Below are 24,993 nucleotides of genomic sequence, written 5' to 3' on the forward strand. Positions count from 1 at the left end.
GCACATAAACATAGTATTCTGCCTTTATAACCCAACTCTGACTACTTTCTGAATAGTTTCATCAGACAAAGTAAACATAAGAGCAGGCTTGTTTTTAAAACAGTGAGGATATCTACACACTCCTTACAAATACAACTCAAACCATACAAACCATATTAAGCTAGTGGGGCTGAATAAATAGTAACATCACAAGCTACCTCTTGCACATTCACAAATATTGCTATGAATTTTTAAAAGAAAAATTCGTGTGTAAAATGAGTTAAAAATAGTATTAGACTTAAAATGTTGCAAACATTCAAATTACTGATTTAAATCATAACTATGATTAAACAGTAGCATAATTTAATAACTGAGTTATTCTAAATTCCAGAAAAAGGTAAGTTTAACATTTTAGTATTTGACTTAGCCATTTAATAAAGAGAAGTCCAACAAAAGCATGACTGGCTAACGACAAAACTGCTTTCAAATATCAGATGGTTACATCTAGAATTAATACTCAAGATAATCAATCCTAATGAGAACGATACACCTCTTTCAAATTCTAGCTTGAATCAGGAACATTTGACAAACTATTGGTGTAGCAAAAGTGAAATTTTATATCAAACCTCTTGCAATGATACTTCTATCCTACCTGTATCTTCAATAAATTCCACACATTTTTCAACAAATAGTGGTATGGGCTTCTCAGCTGTAACCAGATCCTGGAGGGGCATCCCAAAGTAATTACTTTCCCAATTTCTACGTGTTGGTGGATTGAAGTTCTTAGTTTTCTTTTTCTGCTATAAAAAAACATATTCAAGTTAAAACTATTAAAATTAATTTCTTTCAGAAAAACATTAGTATTAAGCAATGTAAATAAACATTTTGTATCAAAAGATATATTTAAAAGCCATATCCAACCTAAATGTCCATCAATACCGGGTTCATTAAAAAAATTCTGCTAGAAGCAGCAACGTGACCAAGAGAAAGAGACAAAAGTGAACAGACAAAAAAAATGGCTGAATAGAAGAAACTTTTTCCTTTGTAAAATAATAGAAAACTGGACAGGTAGGGAAATTAGAAAAGATCATTTTTCAATGCCAAGTGAAAAGGAGAAACTAGGAGTAAGCAATGCTCAATTCACAGTTTCAGTGTGGTCTGTTTATTGGTGCATTTGTTATTTGGTCTTTGGGGAAGTTCCAAGTGAGATTTTTGTGCATAGCTATATTAGTAAGAATATAACATAGCTTTAATTATTGATTATACAATGAAGCTATTCAACTCCATGAGTTTTAACCCCATCATTTCCTCATTTTCTTCCTATCTATTGACTCTATTTCTTAAATATTAAGATAATTTTTATAAAAGAAAATAACATCCTAGTGGGAAAGGAGATGTTAATTTAGTCTATTAAAAATGTTTTATTGGGGCTTCCCTGGTGGCGCGGTGGTTGAGAATCTGCCTGCCAATTCAGGGGACACGGGTTCGAGCCCTGGTCCAGGAAGATCCCACATGCTGCAGAGCAACGAGTAGCCCCCGGCTCGCTGCAACTATAGAAAGCCAACGCGCAGCAATGAAGACCCAAAGCAGCCAAAAATAAATGAATAAATAAATAAATTTAAAAAAAAAAAAAAAAAATGTTTTATTAAGCACTCCCAAAAAGATAATTTTTATAAGTAATGGACAAAACATTTTCACAATAATAAACAAAATTACGTAAGAATTTTCAAAGTTTAATTTCAATACTGCATTGGGAGAAAATGGGTTCTTAACCAGGGAGCGAACATTTCAAAAACCTAAGGAAATACTGCCTGGAATTCAACCCTTAAGGAGATTCTGAGTCACTCTTCCTTAAGTAGGGTGTATTTATATTTGTCGTAAGTATTGTTACTGACTTACAAATCACATAAAAACATACCATTTCTAATCAGAAAAGTGTGTGTGGGGGCAGGGGAGGGAACACAGGCAGAGCTTTCAATGCTTAAAGCAACAGTCCTCATTTTAATTTCCAGAGGAGTCTCTCCTTTGGATGGACTGATCTTTCAATGTGTTCTTCCAAGTTCCAAGTTATGCAACTGATACCCTGCATAATCAATCAAGTCCTTTCTTCATTTCAATTTCAGGCTGCTCTACCTATCAAACTTCCAGATCTCATGAAATCCAACTTCTAAGTCTTCATATATTATCACTCTGATGATACAGATTACATAAACTCTGGTAGGTACAGATTACATGCAATATAACTAGTTGTCTGAAATGTTACCAACAAAGCATTGGAATACTTGGTATGGCTCAAGACCTAGCCCACCAAGTCAAGTAGTGTGGATCCTTCCTTACTCCTTAAACAATCCTTCCACTACCACCACCACCAAAACAGAACAATGTGCAAGAAAGTAGAAATGAAGAGATTGTTATTTCAAAGCTGAGGTAGGGATACAGCGACTGGGTCCTCTTCTTTCTCAGGAGCACTAAGGTGCTTTCCAGCCTGCAAACTATTAGCTGCACCATTTGATTACAAAAGTGAAAACTGAGGCAAAGATGGATGTTTTTGTTTACAGAGATAATACAGTGGTGAAAAAGATTACACTTAAGCAAGTTAATGAAAACAGCAATGCCTAACCTATGGCAAGAGCCAAGAAACAGGAATAAAAGATCTTAATCTGCAATGACACCTAAAAAACAAAGTTGTAAGAAAAGTAAGCTAGCTAGTCCTAACTGTTCCAATCAACTCTTAAGAAATTCTCTTTTCATATTACCCTTTAGGAACCAAACTAAACTCTGAATACTTCACTAAAATTGGGGGTAGATTTCTCTGGCTTATGCTCAGGGAATATCCATCCCTCAAAGTCCATAAAGTTACAAGGGCAAGTTATTTAATTCTGCAGTCACTCCAAGATCAGATTACACCAGTAATCTGAGGCAATGAAATGCTAAGTGGCTTATAGCATGGAATTTCTGGCAAAGTATAAAGGGATAACTTACTAACATACAACTGCCCTGACAGTCAAGTTATAGTTCACATATATGGGGAAAAAAAGCGTAAAAAGCTTATGTGACTTTACCAATTTTTCTACTAATTTACAGTGGTGCAAAAGAAAACTCTATGTAGGAAAATAGTTTTGAATTAGACATTCCTATATTAGCTTTTATGATGAATAAAAACATATATAACTTTTTTTCTATAAGTGATGGTTCTTAAGCATAAGAATCACTTCAGGGAGTTCTTTAGAAATGTGAATTTTGAAAAACTATACATTATTCTAACATACAACCCTTAGTTAAGAGTTGCTAATCTATAGCTACAAATTTATACCAATTCAAATTAACTTACATAATTTAAAATCTATTTCATAAATTAAACTAAGGCTAGATGATTACAACTGCTATAAAATCCCATCAAGGTTCTCTGAAATGCAAGAAAAAGATGAGGCGTATGGTTATTTGGTCATTTATTTTTTTTATTTTTTATTTTTTTTGCAGTACGCGGGCCTCTCACTGTTGTGGCCTCTCCCGCTGCGGAGCGCAGGCTCAGCGGCCATGGCTCACGGGCCCAGCCGCTCCGCGGCATGTGGGATCTTCCCGGAGCGGGGCACGAACCCGTGTCCCCTGCATTGGCAGGCGGACTCTCAACCACTGCGCCACCAGGGAAGCCCTGGTCATTTATATCTATAGCTTTTGATGAACCAATAGTCAGAAATGGCAGGTCCCAATAAATAATTATGCCAGCAGGAAAACAGGATCTGATTTATGATAATCCAACTTTTGATTCATTACTGCATTCATACAAATCTTAATTTCTGCTTAAATGCAAATACCCAAGGTCTTTTCTTCCTGGCCACTTAGGCAAATCTCATGTCTGCAAAAGCATATCCAGTAAAATAAACATTGTATTTCACAAATAATACAAACAATGTTATCAGTTAAGTGTCCAGTGGATATTAAAAACTATCATTAGTATAAGTAAACAGGACCAGGAAAAGGCATATAAATAGCTCTTTACAGAATCTGCTCTTCCACTTCAGCAATATCAGCAACACAACAAAGGAGAGCATCTAAGCAACATCCTCAAATATTCAATAAATACTGTCGATAACAATCAATAACACTGAAAAAAACAATACCTCAATTGCTTCATATGTAACCAACAAACTGTAGAAAACTTAAGTAGCAAAAAACAGTTGAGGAGGCTTTCAAAGAATAAATCCAGGAAACAAGAAATTTTGGACTTCTCTATTCTCTTAAATTTATTATGGGATTCTTGAAATAAAAGATTAAAGAAGAAATGAGACAACCAGAGGCAAAATGTAAAGAAAGTGAAGAAAAAAATCCATTAAAGAAATGAATACCTCTTTAGTAAAAGACCCAATATGATTGAAAAGATCAGAATAAAGTGGAAAAGATCATCAGAGTTCTCTTTTCTACTGTATCATTTCTTTGACACATGCCAAAAAATACTTTTGCTCCCATTCTTAAAAGAAGTCTTAATCTTCTTCTCTCTGCTAGCTACTGCTCCAGAATTCTACTTCCTTTTGTAGAACAAACTCTATATAAATCATCTATACTAGTTGTCTCCAATTCCCCTCCTTCCATTCCCTCTTATATGTACTTATATTAGTTTATCACTCTCATCACTCCACTAAATCTGCTCTTATTAAGTTCACAAATGACTGTTTTGCAATAGTCAGTTCTCAGCTCTCATCTTACTCAACTTTTCAGCAGTCACTCTCTTTAGTGGACTTCAGGAGACGACCTCTATTATCTCACTTGTTCTCCCCTTATTAGTCTCCTTAGCTTGTCCCTCCTCGGCAACCTTATAATACTGTGAATACCCCAGGCCTCAGTCTCTGCCTTTTTTTCTCAATATCTATAATCACCCTCTTGGTAATGTCATCCATATGCTGCTAACCCAAATTAATACTGCCAGCTCAGCTCTTTCTCCTGAACTCCAGATTCATTTGAAACCTTCTACCTGACTCTTCACTTGAATGTCTAAGAGAGATTTCTTTCTTAACACGCAAAACTGAACTCCTGATGATTTCCTTAAAAGGAGCTCCATCTTCAGCCTTCTACATCTCAGTTGCTGGCAATTCCATCCTTTCAGCTGCCAGCCTAAAATCTTGGAGTCATTTTTGATCCCTCTTATTTTCTCACACCTTACTTCCAAATCTATGAGATCTTAACCATCTTCACTGCTAATTCCCTGGTCCATACAGCTATCACCATTTCACATATGTAGATTACTGCATTGACTGCTCAATCAATCCTCCCTGCTTCTACCACCATTCTCTACATACCGTTCTCAATAAAGCACCCAGAATGATAGTGACCCACAAATAACAGCCTTCAAGGCCATATATAATCTAGCATGCTTTGAACTCGGCTTCTATATATTCTTACCTCATTTTCCTCTACTTTCTCCATCATTTTACTCCCTTTCCTTACTTCCTTGTGCAAGTAAGTTACACAGCTTACTTGCTTTTTTAGCATGTGACACATGCTCCTAACTTAGGACTTTTGCATTGGCTGTTCCCTTTACCCTCTCAATAAGGCCTACATGGACTATTAAAAATTGTGATCTATGGCCTGTCTTTCTCTAACTACTGCCCAGTACTTCTAATCCCTCTTACACTGCTTTTCCTACCCACAACACTATATAAATTTTCTCATATATCATCATCATCATCATTATTATTTTGGTGTACGCCTGCTACAATTTAAGCTCCACACAAGGGCACGGATTTTTATCTGCTTTGTTCATTAACATACTCCAATGCTCTGGAATTCTGCTTGTGAGAAAGAGAAAAGTGCAAAGATAGTCGAGGTCTCTTCTGAAATAATGAATTTAATTTGTAGATTGAATGATCTCAGCACAAATAGGAGTAAACCATCAAGTTACAGACATATGCTGCTGAACTCAGTAAGCTTCAAAAATCTTAAAAGCATCTAGGCAGAAGAAACCAATGACCAACAAAGGAGGGAAAATATCAGGCTAGCCTCAAAGTTCTCACGAAAACTTGGGAAGTCAGAAAACTCTTCTATGTGAATATTCATGGGAAAAAGATTTGTCAAAGATTCTTTATTTAGCCAGTATGTCATCCAAATGTGTGTAACAAGCAACTACAGCTTTTTTTAAGTTCTCAAATATGTAATAGTTAATATTTAAATTATAGCACTGTCGAACTGCCCTAGAAATCCTAAACACATAATGAAACATCATCGGGCGGAGACAGGGCATGGAGGGATAAATTAGGAGCTTGGGATCAACATATACACACTACTATATATAAAATAGATAACCAACAAGGACCTACTGTATAGCACAGGGAACTATACTCAATGTTTTGTAATAATCTACAAGGGAAAAGAATCTGAAAAAGAATAACTATTAGTTCCTTTATTTCTCTCTCTCTCTTTTTTTGCTGATGAAGAATAAAAATAGATAACAAGAAAAAAGCAAATTAAAAAGTAAATGTAAATGGATTAAGATCAGATCAGCTATAAAAGACTCTCAGACTTGGTACAAAACTAAACAGGAGAACCTCCCTGGTGGCACAGTCGTTAAGAATCTGCCTGCCAATGCAGGGGACACGGGTTCGAGCCCTGGTCCGGGAAGGTCCCAAATGCCACAGACCAAGTAAGCCCGTGTGCCACAACTACTGAAGCCCATGCGCCTAGAGCCTGTGCTCCGCAACAAGAGAAGCCACCGCAATGAGAAGCTTGCGCACCACAACAAAGAGGAGCCCCCACTTGCCACAACTAGAGAAAGCCCTTGCGCAGCATCGAAAATCCAATGCAGCCAAAAACAAACAAACAAATAAACAAATAAATTCATTTAAAAAAACACAAAAAACTAAACGTGACTAACCACATGCCATTTAAACAGACTCCTAAAAACTGAAAACAAAATGATGGAGAAAGTAATGATTTTTTTTGTTTTTACAAGAGCAAGGTTAACATTGCAGCTGTCTTCAAAGCAAAAAGCTTTGAACTATACAAGAGACTCACTTACAATTATCTAGAATTCAATCCACCAAGTAGCAGAAACAAAGTATAGCAGAAATATGTACCTCTATGGAAACAGAATAAGAAATTTTAAATGATCTCCTTTAGTCCTTGTCAAGATCTAGTACACCAAAATTAATGATAATAAAGACGAATTAAGAAGGTTGATTTTAACAGATTTACATATACTGATATATGTTACAGTTTAAGAACAGGATAAATAGTATAATTCCATTCCATCAAAATAAATCATTTATGTTAATATTATAGCAAAAATTAAAAAACAAATACCAAACTATTGACAACGATACCCTTAAATTTAGAGCAGGGTATAGAAGGAAAGAGAAAGAAAAGACTGGGAGGAGGTTATACAGAATTTTCACTGTAAATTGTACATTTCCTTTTGTAAAGGAAGTACTTTTTGAAAAGATAAAGATCACTTGTGTAACCAGAAAAAAACCAAGATTTAAAAAATTGTGTCTATGAGGGACTTCCCTGGTGGCACAGTGGTTAAGAATCCACCTGCCAATGCAGGGGACATGGGTTCAAGCCCTGGTCCGGGAAGATCCCACATGACGTGGAGCAACTAAGCCCATGCACCACAACTACTGAGCCTGCGCTCTGGAGCCCACAAGCTACAACTACTGAGACTGCGTGCCATAGCTACTGAAGCTCATGTGCTTAGAGCCCATGCTCCGCAACAAGAGGAGCCACCACAATGAGAAGCCCACGCACCACAACGAAGAGTAGTCCCCGCTTGCCACAACTAGAGAAAGCCTGCACGCAGCAACGAAGACCCAACACAGCCAAAAACAGATTAATTAAAAAATTTATGTCTATGATATATAAACTTTAATCCTCTTTTCAAAATGGAAAGAAATAGGAAATCAAATTTCTCCCCAATGGCTTCCAATTTGAGTTTTCTCTGGTCCTGCCCTATATACTCTGTCCCACTCAAGAGATTCTCAACATATCACAGCATGCTAAAAAATTCTGAGAAGTTGTACAATTAAAGAAACTCATGTAACTACAAGTACTACCTACCCTCTCTCTTCCTAATGTCCTCAACTCACATTTCATTGGAAAAGACACATAGGAATTCCCTTTTCTTCATTTATACCTACAACCAACCCACCTATGTATCTCTACCCTGATTCATGTTTTCCTTCTGTAGTATCCCCTGTTCATACAAGCCAATATCTTCTTTCCAATATCTTCTTATCCCTCGCCTCTTCTTTCATAGCATCAACCTGTCCCTCTCCTGGGTCATTCTTATGAATATACAAATATAATATCTCTCATCTTTAAAAACAAACATGAAAACAAAACCCTCTTTTGATCCCATACTGAACTCTAGCTACTGACCCAAATCTTGCTCCCTTTCATAGAAACACTTCTTGAAGGTGTCATCTACATCTATCTCTACTTTTCACATCCCATTCATTCTTCACCTTGCTTCCATCTGGCTTTCTCTCCCATGCCACTAAACTGCTTGTCAAGATCAGATACTTCCACACTATCAAATCAAAAAGAAACTTTTCATTCCTCTTGAGCTCTCAGCAACATTCTTTCTTGATCACTTCCTCCTTAAACACTTGCTCTCTTGGCTCCCATGTCACTACTCTTAACCAGTTTTTCCTCTTTTCTCACCAGGGATTCATTTTTCTTTCTTTCTTTCTTTTTTTTTAACATCTTCATTGGAGTATAATTGCTTTACAATGGTGTGTTAGTTTCTGCTTTGTAACAAAGTGAATCAGCTATACATATATATATATATATATCCCCATATCTCCTCCCTCTTGTGTCTCCCTCCCATCCTCCCTATCCCACCCCTCTAGATGGTCACAAAGAACGGAGCTGATCTCCCTGTGCTATGCGGCTGCTTCCCACTAACTATCTATTTTACATCTGGTAGTATATATAAGTCCATGCCACTCTCTCACTTCATCCCAGCTTACCCTTCCCCCTCCCCGTGTCCTCAAGTCCATTCTCTATGTCTGCATCTTTATTCCTGTCATCCTGCCCCTAGGTTCTGCATAACTCCCCCTTTTTTTTTTTTAAAGATTCCATATATATGTGTTAGCATACGGTATTTGTTTTTCTCTTTCTGGCTTACTTCACTCTGTATGACAGTTACTAGTCCATCCACCTCACTACAAATAACCCAATTTCGTTTCTTTTTATGGCTGAGTAATATTCCATCATATATATGTGCCACATCTTCTTTATCCATTCATGTGTCAATGGATACTTAGGTGGCTTCCATGTCCTGGCTATTGAAAATAGAGCTGCAATAAACGTTGTGGTACATGACTCTTTTTGAATTATGGTTTTCTCAGGGTATATGCCCAGTAGTGGGATCAGTTTCACCTGCCAACAAGTCTTCCTGGTCTACCCAAACTCACTTCTGAGCCCCTCCCTTCTTCTCTAGCTATTCTCTGTCCTTACGTGAATTTATCTAAACTCATAACTTTCAATCCTTTTATAACCTGATAAGTCTTCCTCTGAATACCAGATTCATAATCTAACTTTTATACTTCCACTGGGATGTCAACATAGATATTTTAAACATAATATAAAAAGCACAAAACAGATGTCTTGAGTCTCTCTGGTCTGAAACCTTTCATCCTTAACCTTCTTCACTATCTCAGTAAATCTAAATCTACCCAGTTGCTTAAACCATAAATTTATGAATCAGCTTTGATTTTCCCTTACTCTCCACAGTGAATGCATAAGAAGCCCTGTTGGTATGACTTCCAAAATACTCTAGAAACTGTCCACTTTTCCTTTTTAGTACCTATAACTTGGCACATGGTGGGTGCTCAGTCAACACTAACAGCAGCAAACAAAATTATAAACAAGAACCAGAGAAAGCCTTTACCATATAAGATTTCTGTTAATAAACATACGAAATACTGTTAGTTTATTTACCAGTTATGCAAACAGTTTCATTATACCTAATTTTTTTTTTACTACGGGAGTCATTATATAGATGTATCTAAGCTTAAGCATCTGAACCTAATAAAATCAGGATTCATACAAAATAATGATTCTTATCATAAAACTACAAGAAGGATTAAATAGCCAACTCTATGTGAATTCATTTGGATATAAGGTAATGTACTTTCAACAGTGTGTAAGAACTGAGCATTTACCATGTGCATAATAACATCATGCTAGGTACTGTGCAGGATAGGATACACAAAGCTACACGTGTGAAAATCTGCATAGAGTACACACACACACACACACATGCGTGCACACAGTCACAAGTACAAGCAAACCTGGGGGAATCTAAAGTATCTGCGGGTCACATTAATGTCAATACCCTGTTTGTGATATTTTACTAGTTTTGCAAGATGTTACCTTTGCGGGAAACTGGGCAAAGGGTCCATGGAATCTTTCTGCATTATTTCTTACAATGGTATGTCCATCTACAATTACCTCAAATTAAAAAGATTTTTTTAAAAAAAGGTCATTGCAATAATCCAAGTAAGAATTTATGATAACCTCAACTAAGACTGTGACAATGAAATGGAAACAACATGTTTCACAGCAGAATAAAGATCAGACAAGTTAAATAGCAAGAGCATGTAGCTTTGACCCACAGTAACTCCTTCCTGAAAATACATCCTTACCCAATCATGGTGAGGATAGGGAAGAAATATCTATGACCTGTGAGGAAAAACCTGCCTTTCCTAATGAGCAAGTACAAACAAGCCTTGTATGACTGACTTCTAGAATCTCACAGGAATTTCATTGAAGACCACATTTGGCTACACAGGGTTTCTCAACTTCAGTATTATTGACATTTTGAATTGCAGGGTGTTTAGCAGCATCCTTGGCCTCAATCCAACAGATACCAGTAGCAATTCCCCACCTGAGTTGTGACAGCCAAAAGTGTCTCCAGGTATTGCCAGATGCTCCCTGCAGGTCAAAATTGACCCTGGTTGAGAACCATTGCGCTAGGCTAATAAAATCAAGGACTAAGAACTCAAGTTTGGGAGATGGCTACAGATATAGCCCTGGGAAGTCTGAGACTTTAACTTTAAAAAAAAAAAGTCAATACATAATTCAAGATAGAGAATCACTACTGTACGGTACACAAAGATGAATGATAATCATAACTGCCTTCAAGAAGCTTACAATGTAGTAAGAAAAACAAAACTTATTAAACTACAAAGCAATAAAACCACTAGAAAGTGATTACTTTATGTGGGAAGAATAAGTATTACACCATAGCATAACACATCAACATAAAAAAGAAGTCTTTAGAGTCAGTACTCCATGAAGGTCTACTTAATCCTTTTTTTTTTTTTTTTTTAATTCTCTAAAAGCTGTTAGGTGCTGGATGTTGTGAATGCTCTTTCAGACCCTTTAACCTAACACTAGGTGAAAAGAGGGAAGAGAAAATAACTGAGGGCAAATAAATGTGGTCTGGGTTCTTGTATACATGTATCAGACAAACTGGTTGACAACCCTATAAACTCACTTATAAGTCTTGGAATAGTAACAATTGTCCATTGATATAAAATTATAGTAAGAACACAGTAGTCTATGTTATAGAGGTAAAGTGCCTCCTTTATATATTAACTAAATATAGTCTAACAATTAATATAAGGAATGTGCTGCCAAAGAATAATTTCAGTAATTTGTGCTATGCCAGTTTTTGCTAAACATTCAACATGCTGTTATGAAAACTAAGTAAAAACACAAAGTTTGAATAGAAAGCCACACTGAAGACATTTACATTTGCTTTTAAATTAGTGAAAACAAGCATACCACTGACACAATCATTTAAACTGAGTCTTATTAGAACACATCAGTCAAAATATACTTTAAAAACTAACCATCTCGTTACATTTCATTCTGAATTTGAAGAGTAACAGATCATGGTCAACCCAACAGCACAGAACAAATTCAAAGAAACAGCAAATAGTGAAATGCAGGCAGAAATATTCACATTATATATCCACACTTACATCATACCATAAATTGATGTCACCAGCACCAGAAATGCTACTAAAGAAACCAATTTTAACTTTATGAGAAATTTCAGAAACACCTTAGAACTAATCAGTCAGATGTAGAACATATTTAGCCAATATGAAAGCAATAAAAATCGTTACTAAGACTTCTAAATAAATGCTTTCCAAATGAAATGAGAGATATGAAAGAACCAGAAGTTTTACTAACCTTGATGAAAATATAAAATATGTTTAATTTTCACCAAAATCAAATGTACTAGACTGAATGCCTGAGAGCAGAGCCCATGACCAAGTCATCCCTGTATCCTTAGCTTTGGACAGTGTTCAGGCATAGAAGGCATTCAGTAAGATGCTTGTTGAATAAAACAACAGTTTCCTTGAGTCAAAATAAATGTAATTATTTTTAAAAACCCATAAATCGTTCTTTCATTACCACTACAAAAACAAACCTATATACTCCTACTGACTTCAAACTGATCATAGTACAACATACTATGCTAGGCCATGGAGATCAACTATAAACAACATGTAAATCTAGCCTGCATTAGACACTGCAATTTTCATCCCTTAGAAATTACCCTAATTTGGGGGAAGCCAACCTCGCCAAGAGCTCTAAAGGCTCAGGCCTACATTCAATAGCATAATTCTCCACCTCTGGCCAGACTTTACTGGTCAGGAATGGATATAAGACCCAACTCATGGCAATGAGGCTGGAAAAGATGCTGGCTGAGGAATCTGGGAAAGCAATTTTCTCATTCTTCTGATCATACTTCCTTTATAAAAGTGACCCTCACTCTCTCCCCTAAGGAAGTGTCTGCAAAGTAATAACATATATAATGGGCACCCTATTATCAACTGCCCAGAAATCTAACCAAGGTACTCCCCAAAAAATAGGTGAGAAATAGAAAACCTGAAACTGTCGAGCAGTTCAAGACTTTGTTAAATGACTTAGCTCATTAAACAAAGTGCAAACTACTCTATCTGTATCTGATCTGTAAGTATTGCTCTTCCTACAGTAAGCTCTTTAGTCATCCAATTTTTTTTTTTTTTTTTTTGCGGTACGCGGGCCTCTCACTGTTGTGGCCTATCCCGTTGCGGAGCACAGGCTCCGGACGCGCAGGCTCAGCGGCCATGGCTCACGGGCCCAGCCGCTCCGCGGCATGTGGGATCCTCCCGGACCGGGGCACGAATCCGTGTCCCCTGCATCGGCAGGCGGACTCTCAACCACTGTGCCACCAGGGAAGCCCCATCCAATTTTTATTTAGCCTTAATTATAACTCTTCCAAGAACCTCAGATGTGAACACTGACAGTCAGTTAAGTGACTGTCAAGAGGTTAAGTGATATACACTAAAAATAAAAAGCAAACTTACCCTACAACTTATACATTTTGATACAGACAAACAGCAGTTCACCACAGACATACTTTCATATACTTCATTACTTTTATATCTGGAATGAACAATCTATAAATCAAGAGAAAATTCTGGTCACCACTGTCTGGTTGACAGTGTTTTCAAAAGGCATTTTACTTAATAAAGACTGTAGGTTCTAGAAGTCAGAAGTCAAATAATTCTAAACTTAAGATTTACTATACTCTAAAGGATCTACCCTATTAATAGCTTGGTATCAGTTCACTATCTACTAATACTAAATTAACATCTTCGACTCAATATATACATATAGATATCTCTTCAGTTTTTTGAAGAAAACATTATCTATTTTGGTATTCTTCCCTAAACAGGCTCCAAACCCTAGTATAATGGCTAAAGCAGCAGAATCTTCTAAGATACTATTTGATAGAGGGGTTTAATAAGAAGGGACCAATAAAACACAGAGAAAATAATAAGGACTGGATGGAACATTTGAGAGTAAAATAGGAGTTGGTAGTTGCTAATATAAATAAGAGGATGAAAAGATTCATGACCTGGAAATAAGACAGGAAAACAATTTTAAAGAAAAGCTCAAAAAGAAAAATCATTAGAATACCAGCTTATTCTAATGCACCACAAAATTCACAAAGTATTCTACTATTTACTATCTGAATCAAGCTGACAGCACTGAAATGGATACTGAAGAAAAAACAAACTAGTTAAAACACAAGTATATCTCATTGAATGGATGTTAAAAACTGGCAATTTTATCAATATTAACTCAAATTTTCTCATTCAGTTCATTCTCTTAAGCACTATTTTTCAAGCACCTGTTAAGTTAAAGTCAATTCAGTAGGTCACAACCAGCACCCCTTTTTTCACTGCAATAGACTAGAAAATCAAAATAACTTATAAAGTAGGTATTGTTTTGCAAGATTTCCTTTACATAGAAATATTTATGTCTATAACGGGTTATGACTTAAGAAAATCCTTGCAAATCAAGAAATATCTTAGAGGTTTTGTTCCCACAACTAACACTAAACTCATTTTGGGGTATAGAACAAAAGATAATTAAGCATAAAGCCTTCTCTGCTTGGCAGGAATGACAACTAAAGCCCACATTAAGAGAAACAGATCTTTGAGCCTTCCTTAGATGCCACTAATGCCCAAAAGTTATAATCTTCCAATGTCAAGGAACCTGAGAAAATATTCCTAGACTATAGCTCCCATGTTGGAATCAAAGAATGAAGGTAAAAAGAATGAACTTTTCTCTTAGAGGAAAAAAAAAAAAAGAAGAAGAAGAAGTACATAAATTCAGGATCAAAAATCACAGGAGTATTTAATTTAAAAATGAGTCAGGAGACTAATCCAGCAAATGGGTCAAAGGACTATTCTGAAATACAGACAGAGTATACTGAGATATTTCAGGCCTGAAGCACACTATAATAGCATTTATTGAACACTGCTGTATGTCAGGCACTTGAGACACACAGTTCCAATTTCTACCACAATTCCAAGCGAAACATTATCATTCCTAATTTACAGGTGAGGGAATGAGCTAAGAAAAGGTAAGTGGTCTATTTTTACTCTCCCTACCTTTAAGGATCCTCTCTGCTCCTTGGCCATTCAACATTGGTCTAGGCTGTGTTAGGCACTCCTCTGTATTCACTCCCTAGGTCATTTCATCTACTGCCATCTCTACTTCATTGTCTCCTAAATACATATCTCCAACTCAGACCTCTTCTCTGAGGACCTATATATCTAACTGCCTATTTGATATCTCCACTTGAACTCTAAAAGTTTTCATTTCCATCCCTCCATTCCAAACCTGGCAAATTTCCAATGCTCTACGTCAGGAACAGCATCATCACTGATTAAGCCGCACAAGCTAGAAACCAAGGCGATATCTTTCCTATCTCTTTCATCATCTTTACTCTTCCCCCACATATGCAATACATTATCAAATCTTATGTATTTTAAGTATTTCTCAAATCCATCCCATTCTATCCATTGAAACCACTCTCCCTCCCCACTCCAACTATTCAAAGCTTTTATCATGATTCGCTTAGACTACTGTAAATGCCTACTGGTCTTCTGTATCACTCAACCCATACCCCATACAGAAACCCAGTGATTTCAGATCCACTAACTCTGTTAATTTCAATATACTCTTAGGCTAAATAACAAAAATTCCTAACAGTGCTAAAAAGGTCTGCATCTAGTCCCTAGCCTCAAATCTCTCCTTGTATTATTCTCTCCCATAGATCAGGTATCAGCAAATTATGGCCTAGGGGACCAATCCACCCTGTTGTCTGTTTTTAAAAATAGCCATACTGGGCTTCCCTGGTGGCGCAGCGGCTAAGAATCCACCTGCAGATGCAGGGGACATGGGTTCGTGCCCTGGCCTGGGAAGATCCCACATCCTGAGGAGCAACTAAGCCTCTGTGCCACAACCACTGAGCCTGCGCTCTAGAGCCCGCGTGCCTAGAGCCCGTGCTCTGCAACAAGAGAAGCCCTCGCTCACAACTAGAGAAAAGCCCGCACGCAGCAACAAAGACCCAACGCAGCCAAAAATAAATAAATAAATAAAAAGAAGCCATACTCATTCACTTACATGTTGTCCATGCCTGCTTTTTTTTACAGCAGATCTGAGCAATTATAATACAGGAGGTATTACCTTCAAAGTCTCAAATATTTATTATCTTGCTCTTTACAGAAAGTTTGCCAACGACAGCTTCAGATCAATGACTAGCCACAGTGACCTCCTTTAAGAATATGCACATTCTATTCATTCAGCATTAAATATTCTTCCATCCACCCAACCACTCCCCTACTTAAGTCCAATTCATCTATCAGATCTGACAAAATGACAAGTCTCAGGGAAGCCTTTATTCACCCTGTAGACCAGTATATCCCAATTCAGATTAGCCACATTTCAAGTGTTCAACAGCCTCACATGGCTTGGAAGGACAGCTCCAAGTCAGAGGTCTGTGTATTTGGGAGCACTTTGTTCTGTTTTACTGGTAAATGTGCCTGTCTCTGAGCCAATAACACATTATGTTAAATACTAAAGTTTTACGTTATCTGATAGAATAAGCACATGTATCATCACCACTCTACCTCTGCCTTTCTTCTTCAGAAGTGTCCTGGCTATTAAATACTTGGTTTTACTATTTACTCTTCCATATTTGTATTAGAATCAGTGCAGAATTTCTTGAAAAATCTTTGACACTTTGAATGAAACAACACTGAATCTAGAGATAAGTCTGAACATCAATAACTTCTTTGTGATAAGCCATATTCATGGATAGGAAGGCAATAGTGACCTCATTTACTTAGATCTTCTTTAATGTCTTACAATAAAGTTTTATACTTTTCCACACGGAGGTTTGCACATGATGTTACAATTACTCCCAGGTACTTGATTATCTGCCATGCTTTTAAAAATGGTGTCTTCTCTGATTATTTTTTCTAGTTGTTTACTGCTGATGTATAGAGATGCAACGGACGATTACTGATCTTATATGGAGCTGTTTTGCTCTTTTATTAATACTAATAATTTATCTGTAGATCCCTTTTGGCTTTTACATAAGCAATCATATCATCAGCCAAGAGTGACAATTTTGTTTCTTCCTTTCCAATACTCATCCTTTTAATTTTTTTTCTTATCTTACTGCTTTAACTAGGATCTCTGTATAATACCAACTGGAAGTGGTGATGGTGTGTACATTCTGTCTTGTTCCTGGTTGAAAAGGGAATCCATTTCCCTAATTAGGATGATGCTTACTTGTTTGCATATTTATAGATACCTTTTCTCAAGTAAGTTCTCATCTGTTCATAATTTAGTAGCTTTCTCATTTATTAAATTTTATCAAGTGCTTTTTATATATATATTGTTGGATTTTTTCTTTTGGTATTATACATTCACAATCCCTATGTAAAACCCTTAGGGTAAGATATTTTAGAATTCAGAAAATTTTAGTCATCATCCCTACTGTACAGTACAAAAAACGTGTATTAGGTAACAACCCCAACAAACTGTGGGTCAGTACCTGTATTCAAATACATTAACACACTTGCAGTGAACTATATGGATATTCACTCTAAATAAGACAATGCTTATATGTAGCCTCACACATTAGTTCAAGTCAGGTTTTCCCACCAAGAACAGGGTAAATCAGATTACACTGCCAAGTTCTAAACAAACTTTTGGTTTTCAGAGGTTACTGGATTTCAAAATTGCAGTTAAGGGTCTGTAGACCTGAACTTTATTTAGAATTTTTGCATGTGCACTCGTAAGTAAAATGGGACTAAAATTTTCTTTTCTAATATTACCTGTGACTGGTTCTGGAATTAAGAATAGATAACTTCAGATAATGAATTAAAGAATGTATTCTCCTATTCTATTTTCTGGATTTGTAGAACACTGCAATGATCTGTTCCCTAAAAAGTCTCCTGTAAAATTACCTGGGCCTGGTATTTTTGTGGTAAGATGTAACTATTACTTCATAATTTATTTAATAGTTACAGGATTATTCTAAGCTTTCTTGTCAAGGAGTTTAACTTTGTTTAAACTTTCAAATTTGTTCACATAAAATTGTTGATAGTATTCTCTACTATCTTATTAATCTGATCTATCTGTAATTATATTCCCCTTTTCATTCTCAGGATTTATGCCTTCTCTTTTTATCTGATCAATCTTGCCAGATCTTTGTCTATAGTTTTCTAGTCTAAAAAACGTTAACCATCATCTGAGCCGACAGTGAGCTGTAATCTTTTTGCAACAGCAACATCAAAGATCACTGATCACCGTAACAAATATAATAATCTAAAAGTTTGGAATATTGCAAGAATTACCAAAATGTAACATGGAAGCAAGTAAGAAGTAAGCAAATGCTATTGGAAAAATGGTGCTGATGAAGACTTGCTTGTTGCAGGGTTGCTAGAAACCTTCAATTTGTAAAAAATGCAGTATCTGAGAAGCGCAAAAAGCAAAGCACAATAAAACAAGCTATGTCAATGTATCAAATTAATATTGCAAAATGGTAGATCAAAAGGGAAAAACAGACAAATGGGATGCTTACAGACAAACAGAAAAAAATGAACAAAATCACTTTATATCTGAGTTTCTGCAGAGAGAACACACATATTCAGCTAGAACTTTTATGCTGAAGAATGTGAAATCAAACTTCCACCCCAAATAAGATAAAGCTCAAGTAAATAAAATGTAATAAGTAACAAAAAATAATCTGCCCTCACAAAATACTCAGAAAATTTAAAAGAGCTGTCAATTATATTTACTGAATGACACAGGCAGCCTAAGTTCTCATTGATGTCAAATCCATTCTCTTAAAAAATAATTTTTTAAAAGTCAAAAGCAAACATCTTTAGAAACATTATGAACCATAAATTAAACTTACCTTTTTATCTTCTTTTACTTTGTGTGTTTTCTTCTTCATTTTCTTATCATCTAACTCCTGGTCTGAAGTGATTGCAGGATTATCAATACCACCTTTCCAAGTTTCAACAGGAGAAAGAAGTGGATCTTCTTCACTTCCACGATGTCTTCCTTTTCTTTTTGTTTTAGAAGTGGTGAAAGCTTCATCATCACTTGCATCTGAATGCGTTCTTCTGTAGTATGACTTGGCTTTACTAAATAGGGTTTTAGATTTGTATTTGTATTTTGAAGGTCTCCGTTCCCCATGACTTTTTGAGATTCTATCAGAAAATCCATTTTCCTCATCTCCTTGGGTGTTATTCACAAATGAGTTTCGAATTTTAATAATGCGATTCTGACTATCATCTGGGACAACATATATCTCATCAGAATAGCCCTTCTGTTTGAAAATTGTGTCAATGGGTTCTGAATAGTTATCTGAAGGATCCATATCTTCAGGATGTGCCAAAGGCACCCGGGAGGTCTGTTTTCTTGGATTTTTACCAATACCAGCTTCAATTGTTTTTAAAAGGTTTGGATCCAACTTTTTCACATTTGTCTTAGGTACAACTGGTTTAGGTTTAATAGGTGGAGGCACTTTATGGTTGCGTTCATGGTCATGACAGTTTGGTGTGCTGTGAATAGGATATTCATTTCCTTCCAAATCTAATCTATATCTGGAACGGTCACTAGGCGTTGGAAGCAACTGTACATCATCCCCAATTGGACTATAAGGAGGTGGTGCTTCTGTATCATCATCTGAATCAGGGTAGTTGTTATAGGGAAAACAGTCTCTGGGAGATGGCAGGAAAACATCTTCACTTTGATGGGTTGATTCCCTTGTATTATCAGATAAATAGGAATTTTCTATCATATTTTTTTTCTCTAGAACATCACTGAAAAACAGTGTAAACACCTCAGTTTGCCGATGATACTGAGATAAAGAATACAGTGCTGTAAATTTAGCAGTGATCTCAGTTGCAATGTGTTCTCCTTCAGTCATTAACTCTTTGATGGCTTCATTTTCAAAAAAGTCTGCTTGGCTGTCAGTAACTGCCACCAGCTGTACAGGAATGGTGTCCTGAACTTCTGACAGAAATGCTCGAAGCATTCCCATTGATGCTTTCCGTTTGGCAGAATAAACTAATATATACCCATGAACCAGTTCATCTTTCCTTACTCCAATTGAGGAATGGTATGATAATATTGTGATCTGTATTCGCCTCCTTTTTTCACCAATGATTTTATCAAGCATTAGGGAATTATTCTGTCCAGCTTGAGCAGCACTGCAAGAATGAGAATCAAGGAAGGGTGAAAGAATAAGATCCACACTAAATGGATCACCACACATGGCACACATGACAATTCTCAAGTCAGCTTCTGATACATCCTTATTGGTGGGAACTGGGCTCACCACATCTAAATTATGTTTAACTGATTCTAATACTCCTCTTAGAGCTTGCTTTATTTGGGTTTCATTAAATTTACGAGGATATGTACCAGCAGGTACATCTACAAAAGGACATTGTAACTTGTTTGCCAACTGTTGCCCTTGGTGCCTGAGAATTGGTAGATTCTTACTAATAGAATCTCTCTGATTAGCCAGAATTAATGTAAATGGAAGGTTAGCCATATACTTATCTTTTCTGATCTGAGAAGCTTCCGTTCTTATTTTTCCAATAAATTCCCCAATAAAATTCAGTGACTCAATGGAATTAAATACACAGAAGCACCCATGTGGTTTAAAGGCAGCAGTCCATAACTGACTCAAAAAGTAAGGCGACTTGGCATCAACAGGCCGAAGATCAAGTTCATAAATTTTTCCATCTAAGGCATACTCATCATCAGTGGATTGTGTCCTTATCTCATTTGCTAGTTCTTGGGAAAGGCCATCCTTCCCTAAAATGAAAAGGTTAACTTTATCTATATTGGTACTATCATGATACAACCGTAAGCGGCCATGATCCAACTGCAAAAGACTGCTGGCAAGTAACTGCTCTACTTTAATGTCTGTACAGTTTTGGCCACTAAGACATGTTTCTTTAGTGGGATGATAAACAAATCCTATATGCTTAAGTAGAAGAGACTCCCTATCAGGTGCAAGTTTCTGTAAAGCTTTGTATCTAGGTTCTTCACTCAAAACTGTATGAATTTCACTCATTTTATCTGAACTAGGTGTTGCATTAAGATCTAAATCATAAAAAAGTTCAGAATGTTCAAAAAGCATTTCCTGAAACTCTTCTTTGGCTTTTTCAACTATTTCTCGCTGATGCCTACCATACACCTCTTTGCTATCAGCCTCAGTGATATATTTGAAGGCTTCATCCTCCATAACAAAGCACATAACTTCCTCCCATGGCTGCCCAGGTGAAATAAACTGAATTTTTTCCAAAGTCTTCTTGAATTTTTCCTTCATTTCTACTCTCCTCTTCTCTGATATTAGATGTTGTACATGGTTCTGATAGACTTTTTCAGCTTCTAAAGTGCTCAGGAGGTCAAATGGGATCCGTCTATCATTAATTTTGTCTATATGGTCAGTTTCATCCCAAGGTGTTTTTTCTAGCACCACAAAACATAACTGAAAATCTGCTCTCTTTTCCATTAACTTCAAAGCTTCTGACCAATTCAAATGTTCAATCTCTTCTAGGTTTGGCAAAAGAGTGTTAAAAGCTCTTGGTAAAGTATTTATATATTCTTCTCTTCTTTTTCTTATATGTTCCTGTTTAAGTTGTTCTATATGTTTTGAGAATGTATTTCTGGCCTTTCTTGTTCCCTCTAAGTTGATGTATTCCTCATAATCAGGATGATTTTTCAATTTGTTACTAACAGTTTTCCAAGTTGCATGATAATCTCTCACAGTCTGCACAAGTTTTTCAAACTTATCTGTTGCTGTGACAACAAGCTGTCTCTGCGTTTTATAAGCATCCAGATAGGGAATAATTTTAGGCTTGCCACGAGTTTTATCCAGCATTTGTACCAGTGCAGTGAAACACGTCTCAATGTTGACATTAAATCGTGCAGATGTTTCCACTACAAGAAGGTTCTTTTTGTTTGAAGCAAATGCCTGAACTTCTCTAAGATAATGATCCACACATTCATCACATTTAGTTGCTGCTATTATTACAGGTTTTTTTGATTTTGATAGTTGGACAAAAAGGTTATTTACAAATTTAAGTTGATCATCAAACTTCCTATTGCATCCCTGACTTACGTCAATGCACAATAAAAATCCATCTACATTGAGCTTCCCTTCAGGCATTTGCTTCTGTTCAAAGTCTTGCTCCAAGCCTAGCTGATCAGTGCAAATGTACATCAGTTTTTCTGCTGACTGCAATTTAGAGGCAGCTGCACGTTTTATATATGGTTGCAAATTCGTACTCCGATGAGGCAAGAAAGTCTGGTCATCAATGAACTCAGTTTGTTCAATGACATGAATTTTGCATTCTACTCCATCTTCACCACTTTGTGTTATGTCACCCCAGTACAAAAAATGATCATTGTTTACTACTCGTCCTCCAAAGTCAATGGTGCTAAGCACAGAAGTATGCTCTGGATAATATTCATCTGCTTTTGAGCGTACATATCTATTGCACAAACAAGACTTTCCAACTCCACAGTTACCTTTGTCTTTTTCAGTCCCAGAGAGTCCAACTACACTGATGGTATAGGATGGGGGGCGAGGCTCTTTGTTTTTTGCCATCATAACTCTCTTGTCATGTCTCTACATTCATAAAGATAACCAGATATACTTCTCATTCTGAAAATAAAATCATCTCAAAATACAGATCCCGAATTTCAGAACGATATTTGGTTCTTTGTATTTCCCTCATTTCTGTGCAGAAAGGTCTTCAAGATCTTATGGATCATCTTCCTAGAAAGAGAAAAAGGACAAATCTTAATCATGAATTACACATGTCGAATTATATACATATTAAAGATGTTCATAACAAAGCACCAGGCAAGTTAACAATGTTACATGTATTTTAAGAAATCACCAAAGACAGTTTATGATTTACTGTTATAAATGCAAGATGACCTCAAAATTTAAGGCAAATCTAACAACAAGAAAAACTAAATACAAATTTTAATGTGATCTTACAAACTTTAAAATAAAACCCTCTTAACCAAATGTGCATTTTGTTTCTACTTCTTCCTATGAGTTTGAGGAAACAACTAGTCTTTTCCCCTCCCTCAATTTTCCTGCCTTTTCTGACTGGAGGCTGGCTATGTTTGACGATAACTAAAACATACTAGTTGCGTGAACAACTCTCTCACAACTTTAAAAAACTATCTGCTTTCTGTAACATGGTTCCTCAAAACTTATTCCCTAAAATGGAATTTCATATGAATTTAGCAAGATTTTAGAATTAAAAAAAATTTTCAAGAAGTTTCAACATACTCCTGTGAAATCTATCAAAATTTATATCTAAAAGCAATTAAGGATATTCATATACTTAAACAAGGAAATATAAATGAACAGTTAATACAAATAATGACAGCATTTAACTAGATCAATGCTTCTCAAACGATCTAAGGACCTTTTATTTCATATCTGTAAGTCAATTTTTAAAAATACAATGAATGAATAGTTTAAAAAATCTAGGTCCCAGTTTCTTACTAGATTCAAGAGATACAAAATTACTGTCAAATAGTTTCTAAATGTTTTTGATTTCTGTATTTATTCCCTCTGAGTATTTACAAAGAGCTCAGAGATCACATTTTGAATAGCACAAAGCTAAAGAATTTTACGATTATGTATTTGAGAAAATCTTTTAGAATTATTTGATATACCAACAACATCAAATAAACTTTAAGAATTGCATGTAATTTAATTTAGGTTATTTGTGTGGAAGCAATGAATCAGTCTCTTACGAAGGTATTATTTGGAGATTCTTCACATTCTTTTGAGGTTGAAGGAAAAGCAATACATCATCATTTCTACCACATCAAAATTTCACAAGGAAAATATCCAGTCATGTACATCAACATATGTGAAAATTATCTTCAATCCAGACAAAATAAAAGAATAAAAAGACCATGAGGAAAAAAATAAAGAACCACTACCTGCCCCCAATATGTGGCTTCTCCACTACCCTCAAAATTGCAAGTAAACATCTATTTAGGTTGTGCTGCACATCTGCTATACTAACAACTAATGGTAAAGAGAAATTATTCTTGAAATTTAAATTCTAATATTTCTAGTACAATAATATTTTAAAATAAAATTTCAGATTTATTTTTGTATTCTCTAAGTTTATCCTATCAGCCTCAACCAAGTATTACTTTTAACAATATCAGCCATCTGATATTCAAGCAAAATGTTCATTATCTTCAATTCGGTAATAAATAAAATATTGTCATGTTGAAGGAGCAACATAAGTAGTAGAACACCATGAGTAAATAGAACTGATTTCAAATTCAACTCCTAGTATTTACTAGTTTATGACAATAGTAAAGCCCTAAACCTCTTGAGACATGGTTCCCCCATCTATAAAATAGGGCTGCCTATCTATACAAATTTAAGAACTAATTTTTTCTTTAATGTTAAAGAAAATGTTTAATGTTAATCTTTAATGTTAAGTGCCTAGCAAAGAAAAAAATGCTTAATAAATACTAAGTTCTGTTTTTAAAATTTGATTCTTAGAACCAAGGAAGCTATTGAAGATTTATTAAAAATGATGTGATCAGACTGGTGACTTACAAATATTTATCTGGTAGCAGTATACACAATAACTAGCAGTATAAGAAAGTAGGGCAGTCCCACCCAATGCTCTTAACTCTCTTTCATTAAGTAAAAATTTTTACAAATCTTAACATGATCAAACTGAATATTTGCACTTAGCACCAAGTTTAACATTCTTTACCTAAACTGCATAAAAGAACAACTGGGCTACTTAATGGATATTTACTGAAAAGACAACAGTGAACTAACTGGATAACAAAGTTATAAACAGTGATAAAAAGGGAAATTAGTTTGTGAAAATAGCATAGTGATTCATAACTAACAATTAAGAAAAAAATTGAAAACACAGTGGAATACAAGGTCTATCTTTCTTTCTTACTAAGCAAGCAAAAAATTGCAGAAGATATCCTTTTAAATGTACATCAAAAGAAAATATAACCAGTGATTACTCTGGGGAATTTTTACATTAAACAGTACAAACACTAGAACTACATATAGCTCTTTATTAACTCTTTGGTAGACAAACATCTATT

General features: G+C 35.7%; 1 protein-coding gene across 5 annotated transcripts in view; it reads right to left on the reverse strand.

The window, feature by feature from the left end:
* The window catches only part of ARHGAP5 (Rho GTPase activating protein 5), a 75,219-nt gene that overhangs the window by 38,984 nt on the left and 11,242 nt on the right, over positions 1 to 24,993 (reverse strand). For 3 of the 5 annotated variants that reach the window (XM_079909434.1, XM_079909433.1, XM_079909431.1), the window contains exons 2-3: positions 18,761 to 22,648; positions 632 to 779 (exon numbers count right to left, since the gene is read on the reverse strand). In XM_079909434.1, the coding sequence (XP_079765560.1) occupies positions 632 to 779; positions 18,761 to 22,480 (3,868 nt within the window). In that variant the 5' untranslated portion in view covers positions 22,481 to 22,648. Of the gene's footprint in view, positions 1 to 631; positions 780 to 18,760; positions 23,954 to 24,993 lie in introns of those variants that run through there. The other 2 variants (XM_079909435.1, XM_079909432.1) reach the window with 2 other exon arrangements.

The sequence above is a fragment of the Stenella coeruleoalba genome (genome assembly GCF_951394435.1).
Source record: "Stenella coeruleoalba genome assembly, chromosome: 2".
Classification (NCBI taxonomy): Eukaryota; Metazoa; Chordata; class Mammalia; order Artiodactyla; family Delphinidae; genus Stenella; species Stenella coeruleoalba.